This window comes from Orycteropus afer, unplaced genomic scaffold (assembly GCF_000298275.1).
Source record: "Orycteropus afer afer isolate SDZICR_OR568_19922 unplaced genomic scaffold, OryAfe1.0 scaffold00205, whole genome shotgun sequence".
In the NCBI taxonomy this organism is placed as follows: domain Eukaryota; kingdom Metazoa; phylum Chordata; class Mammalia; order Tubulidentata; family Orycteropodidae; genus Orycteropus; species Orycteropus afer.
Window position 1 is genome coordinate 2,793,644 of NW_006921792.1, and position 7,079 is coordinate 2,800,722.

The 7,079-nt window shown below is 37.4% G+C and overlaps 1 protein-coding gene across 1 annotated transcript in view; it reads right to left on the reverse strand.

The window, feature by feature from the left end:
- C9orf72 (C9orf72-SMCR8 complex subunit) overlaps positions 1–7,079 on the reverse strand; it is a 22,864-nt gene that overhangs the window by 5,209 nt on the left and 10,576 nt on the right. The window contains exons 6-7 of the mRNA XM_007948141.2: positions 2,862–2,978; positions 497–732 (exon numbers count right to left, since the gene is read on the reverse strand). Of these exons, the coding sequence (XP_007946332.1) occupies positions 497–732; positions 2,862–2,978 (353 nt within the window). The remainder of the gene's footprint in view (positions 1–496; positions 733–2,861; positions 2,979–7,079) is intronic.

Here is a 7,079-nt window from a genome sequence, read left to right on the forward strand (position 1 = left end):
TTGACTGCTAACCAGAAGGCTGGTGGTTCAAACCCACCAGCCACTCCTCAGAAGGAAGATGGGGCAATCTACTTCCATGGTGATACTACCTCGGAAACCCAAGGAGGGGTAGCTATGAGTCGGGTCCGACTCGACGGCATGTAACAACAACAACAACATCCTCTTAACTATAAGCAATATAAGAGCTAGGGCTGTCTTGTTGCTGCTGTTATTTTTGTTGCTTCTATTATTCTCAGTGCCTAGTACAGTGCCTAGGTCCTCAATATACATTCATTAAATAAATTTTTAAATATTTATTTTTAAGGGCTGATCTAACCTATCTCAGAGGAAACAGAATTATATTAAGAATGGATATTTAAGAAAACATGATGAACCAAATGCTTCTTAACACATAATTCTTTCCCTTCAAAGGCTTGTTTGCTTTGTTTTGATTCATACACGATGCAGTTTCTTATTACTGCCTAACAATAATATTGAAAGGCAGAGCATTACATACAAATCAGGAGTGAAGCTCTCGTCTGTGTAGATGATTGTATCCTGAGCCATGTCATCTTCTGAAGTGGCTCTCCAGAATGCTGTCAGCTCTGATCTCATGTATCTACGCTGATTATAAATATGCTCATGACAGGGTGGCATCTGCTTGACAGTATTGATGTCCACATCTATGTGCGTGGTAGGATAGGGAGCATACATGACTTGCCGGAAGGGTAGCACAAAGCTTCCAGTTGAGTCCTGTCATAATGAAAGGAAGAGTACTTTTTCTTATAGGCCAAAATACATGAAGAATTATTTCTCAATGGAAAAAACAACAAAAAAACAAACTGCCTGATTTAGTAAATCTATCTCTAGAATTCATGCCAAAAAAATAATCATGATCATGTGGAAAGTTTTAGTGATGAGTTTTAATGACACTGGTTTCAATACCAAAGCATCTAAAGTAAACTGAAACATCCAAAGAGAAATGATTAAACAAATTAAAAGAGTTTCTTATTTAGCTGCTGAAAATGAAGTTGCTGTAGGCTATGTGTTGATACTGGAAAAAAAGTAAGTTAGATCATGTAGCGTGTAATCCAATTCTTTTAGCGGAGACTATAAAAAATGCATACCAAAGAAAAAATATTAGAAAGATAGGTGTCTAATGTTAAGAGGTTATTCACTTGATTATGAGATTACAAGGGATTTTTTTCTTCTTGATTATATTTCTTTGTAAATCTCAATGAATATGTATTTCGATAAGAAAAATTTTTTACTTTTTCCATGTATAGTTGGTTGGTCAATAACCATGTAACAAATACCTACTGTGCAGGAAGTATATGCTATCTGTTATGGAAAGAAGACAGAAAGCCACTCCCAATTTTTCACTCTTATAAATAATGCTGTGATAATTATCTCTGTAAATAAATTTTCTCCATGTATAGTTGTTTCCTTAGGATAGATTTCCAGTAACAGAAATAGTAGGTTAAAGGCTATGTATATTTTTAAGCCTCTTAATATATCACATCAATGTCAATGTATCTTCTAGAACGGAATACAATTTGTGTTTTTTAGGAAGAACTCTTAACAAATATTATTTTTCATTAAATCAGTTTCAAGGTTTTCTCTATGCATCTAGTATACGTCCATCAGGACTAAAATGATATAATTAAACCAGATGTTACTGAGGAAATAACATTAAGCACTTTACTCAAGTAAAGTAATAACGTTAAGTAATTTTTATATGTATATATACTTTCACATGGAAGAAGTTCCAGTTTTCAGATATGTACAATTCATATTGGGAATGTATTTGCTTTAACTAATTGCTCTATTTAAATACATTATTCTGAGCTCAGCATGAATGTTACTGAAAATGTAAAAAACCAACCAACCAACCAACGCACTGCCATTGAGTCAGATTGGACTCATAGTGACCCCTCCTTGGGTTTCTGAGGCAGTATCACTACGGGAAGTAGGTTGCCCAACATTCCTTCAGATGAGTGGCTGGTGGGATTGAACTGCTAGCCTTCTGGTTAGCAATCAAATGCCTTAGGCACTATGCTACCAGAGCTCCTAATGTAAAAGCTGGATATAATTTTTATTTGCATCAATTTTTTCCCCCTTTTCATTCTGCCATGCTGCCATCCTCAAGAAAGCATTCACTAGGAAAGGATCAATGAACCATTAGGAAAGATGCATCTTCATGCTTTCATGACTGCTTCTTCATGGCCATAGCCAAAACACTAATAACAGATTCAATAAAGCAATTTTCTTCTCTTTAATTATTAAAAATAAGTGCTAATTTATAGTTGGTCTATTTTGATCCCTGAAAAGTCAATGGAATAAAAGAAAAATATAAAAGCAAAATGTAACATTTTAAATATACATATGTAAATATCTATCTATCTATATAGATAGATATATAGATAAACCTATGTGCTGTTAGATGCTCTCAAGTCATTTCCAACTCATAGTGACTCTGTGTACAACAGAATGAAACACTGCTCAGTCCAGCACCTGATATATATGTGTGTGTATGTATATATATATGTGTGTGTGTGTGTGTGTGTATCTGTATATATAAATACACACACACACTCACATCTACACACACAAAACACATATAAAATTCACTGCCATCAGGTCAATTCCGACTCGTAGTGACCCTATGGACAGAGTAGAAATGCCCCATAGGGCTTCCAAGGCTATAATCTTTACAGAAGCACACTGCCTCATCTTTCTTTCTCCTATGGAGAGGATGGTGGGTATGAACTGCCAACCTTTTGGTTAGCAGCCAAATGCTTTATCACTGTACCACCAGAGCTCCTTAGACTCTCAAATGATTTAAGAAAATTGGTTTCATTTGTGAAAAATGTAAACTCTACCTTTAGCAGGCCTTGTACAAAGAGCCCTGACTCATATTTAAATGATGACTCAGCTTCACATAATCTGGAGCATTTTCTCTCTGCTGGAGTCAGAAAAAGGCATAATGTTCTCACTATCTATAAAATAAAAGATTTAAGCATTAAAATATGAAGTAAAAAGGCCATTGTTTATGAAATAAATTTGAATAGAAAGTTCCATTGTTACTGTCAATAAAATACATGCCGAGAAACAAGCTTTCCTTAGTCACCTAATATATAGTCCATGGGGTAGAACGGTTGCTGCTTAAAACAAGGATGTGATCAACAGATGAATGGTTAACCAAATTATGGTACATTCACACAATGGAATACTATGCAACATTAAAGAATAATGAAGAATACACGAATCATCTCCTGACATCGATGAATCTGGAAGACATTATGCTGAGCGAAATAAGTCAATCGCAGAAAGACAATACTGTATGAGTCCATTATTGTAAAAAGTCAAGGAAAGGTTTACTTGCGGAATTAAATTCATTTACTTGGTTATTGGGGATGGGAGGGAAGGGAAGGGAAGGGAAAATTTTGGACTAGTTGGTGGTCACGTGCTGATTTGGGTGAGGAGAGGGACAGTTTGGAAAGAGTCTGATCAGCATGATGACATTGGGGAAAGGAAGAACACTGAAACATGCACATAAGATATGGACAACAGAGACAAAGAGCAGTATATGTACAATACTGCATTACCACTTACACCAAACACCAGGCTACGGACAAATACATAGACAGGTGAGAAGATCAGGTGGGGGTAGGCGAACAGGAATATACCCTAGACAAAGGATAGATTTGGCTGAAGTTAATCTTACATATGTACTTTTGGTACAAAATTAACCATATACATTACAGAAGCAACAAAAGACAGAGTTGGAGTAACTTCCCAGAGACAACCAAACACCTTGAGAGAGAGAATTACCCGGCCTGTCAACTCAGGACTATAGTCTCAGGGGACATTATGCTCAAATGGCACAACATAGTACATACAAATCTTACTCTACAACTTACTTTGGTAAGTGGCGACTGGGGTTTTAAAAGCTTTCGAGAGGCCATCTAAAATACAGATATTGGTCTCCTCTCATTTGAAGCAAAGAAGAGTGAAGAAAATTAAAGGCATCCGGAAACAATTAGTCCAAAGATAAGATGGACCATGAGGACCTCAGCCTTCAGGACCCCAAGACCAGAAGGACTAGATGGTGTCCAGCTATCCAAGCCCACTACCTGGAAAAGGATCAAAACTGGAGATCCTGGATAGAGTGGGAGGAAAAATGTGGAACAAAATTAAAAAATACAAAAATGACCAGAATTAGTGGTTAGATAGAGTCTGGTGGAACCCCTGAGACTATGGCCCCAGGTTACCCTTTGGGCCTAGAAATGGACTCACTCCCATAGATTGGCTCTTAGCCCAACAGCAGAAGGATCTACAGGCAGAATACCTACCCCAGGGTAATGCACCCACGTACTCTAGGGAGATACACCTCTTAGAGCAATCAGCCATGAGACACCAGAGGGGCAGCATTCACATAGAGGGAAAGCTGGACAGACAGGAATACATAGATAAGAAGGGCACGGGAGGGGGTAGTCACAGGGACGGGAAGTGAGGAGTGTTTTTTATGGTCAGAGATGGTAATTGGGGCATGAAATCAAATGTACACAAACTGCTGAATGTAAAACAAATTTTCTCTGTAAATTTGCACTGAAAGCACAGTAAAATTTAAAAAACAAACAACAACAAAAAACAAAGATGTGATCAAATGAGTATGAGAAATGTTTTGTAAATTTACTATATGGTATCTCAAAACCTTTAGCATGAGTATATATTGTAACTGTCCAGGAGAATGATATAATATGTAAACTTTCTCAAACTTATTCAACCACGGAACCTTTATTTCATTGGGAAATAATAACCTAATATGATCATTAATTGTATCCCCACCCAGTAGCAAATGTTTTTCAGATAAGTAGACAATTTTCAGCATCAAAACTAAATGCAGATAAATGAGGCAAAATTATAGTTTCTGTTAACAGCAAGTTTTTACATGTAATATCCCATTATAATGAATATCAGGAAGTATCCAAATCCTTCCATAAATAAGCATTGATTCTATCAAATTTGATTTAAGATAAGAAGGCCATTGGTTAGGGTTTATAAACCTCTGATTCTAAGAAGATTTGATCTATCACTCTATTAGGAAAAAAAAAAAAAGGTCACATAGCTACATTAGAATTTAGACCATATTTAAAGTTATGTTAAAGCAGTGGTTTTAAACCTAGAGTTATAGCAACCTGTTTCTCAAATTAAAAAGATAACCCAAACCCAAACCCAACCCACTGCTTTTGAGTCAATTCTGACTCACAGTGACCTTACAGAACACAGAAAAACTGCCCTGTAGAGTTCTCAAGGCTGTAAATCTGTGCGGAAGCAGACTGCCTCATCTTTCTCCTGTAGAGTGGCCAGTGGGGTTGAACTGCTGACCTTTCAGTTAGCAGTTGAGTGCTTTAACCACTGCACCATGAAGACTCCTTTAAAAGATAGTAGGGAAGCTATTCCTTTCTATTGAAAGGAATGGGGAATGAGAAGATTGTGGAATACACAGAACTCAAACTTCTGAGCCTCCCTTTCCACATAAAGCAGAATGAAAAGTCTCTGTGGAACCCTAAAGTGTTGGGGTATATAGAAGGAAAGTGGTCTTTTTGGGGTAACAGATATAATAAATAAGAGCACTAATCAAAAAGTGAAATATAATGATAAAAGTATACTAACAGCTCTACGTAGTACTAAATGGTTATATAAGAAATAGAATTTTGGTAAATAAAAACTCATATAAGTACACAGGTAGCTTATAGAAAAAAGTAAATTATGAGTATCTTTTTAAAGTAAATAATCTTCCCCAACGTATTTCCTGTGTACTTTTATTTTTTTTAATTGTTGCTAGGTGCTGTCGAGTTAATTTTCAACTCACTCTTAACCCACGTGACAGAGTAGAACTGCTCCACAGGGTTTTCTAGACTATACTTTATCTTCATGGGAACAGACCAGATTTTTCTCTTGCAGAGCCACTGGGTGTGCTTGAATCACCAACCTTTTGGTTACCAGCTGTGTACATAACTATTGCACCACCAGGGATCATTTTTTACATTAAAAAAAAAAAAAAAACTCACTGCCATTGACTAGATTCTGACTCGTAGAGATCCCATTTGGGTTTCCAAGGTGGTAAATCTTTACAGAAGTAGACTGCTAAGTCTTCCCTCTGAAGAGCAGCTGGTGGGTTTGAACCACCAACCCTCTGGTTAGCAGTCAAATGCCTTAGGTGCTATGCCACCAGAGCTAGGTTTGGCTAATTTAATAACAAGGACCCTGGTGGTAGAAATGGTTAAGCACTTGGCTGATAACTAAAAGGTTGATTCAAGCATACTTCGGAAATACCGTGGGTTCAGTTCCAGATCACTGCAATACAGTGAATATTACAATAAAGTGAGTCACATGAATTTTTTGGTTTCCCAGTGCAAATAAGTTACGTTTATGTTATCATATAGTCTATTAAAGCAGCTCCAGTGGCACAGTGGTTAAAGCATTCAGTTGCTAACAAAAAGGTCAGTGATTCAAAGTGAACCCACTAACCACTCTGCGAGAGAAAAATAAGGTCGTTTGTTTCCATAAAGATTTATAGCCTCGGAAACCCCAGAGGCAGTTCTACTCTGTCCTAAAAGGTTGCTATGAGTTGGAATTGACTCGATGGCAGTGGGCTTGGTAGTCTATTAAGTGTGAAGTCAAGATGACTGATCAAATAACATTTCTTTGGGAGCTCTGGTGGCATAGTGCCTAAGGCACCTGACTGCAAACCAGAAGGCTGGCGTTTCAAACCCACCAGCCATTCCTCGGAAGGAAGATTGGCCAATCTACTTCCGTAGTGGTAACACCTCGGAAACCCAAGCAGGGGTCACTGTGAGTAGGATCTGACTCGATGGCAGTGAGTTTGGTTTTTTTTTGGTGTAGTACCAAAAATAGGGACATTGGTGGTGCTGTGGTTAAAGCGCTTGGATGCTAATCAAAAGGTCAGCACTTAGAACCTACCAATCAACTGCTCTGTGCACCAAATTTGTGACAGTCTGCTTCCTTAAAGATTTACAACCTTGGAAACTTATAGTGCAGTTCTGTTCTGTCCTATAGGGTCACTATACAAT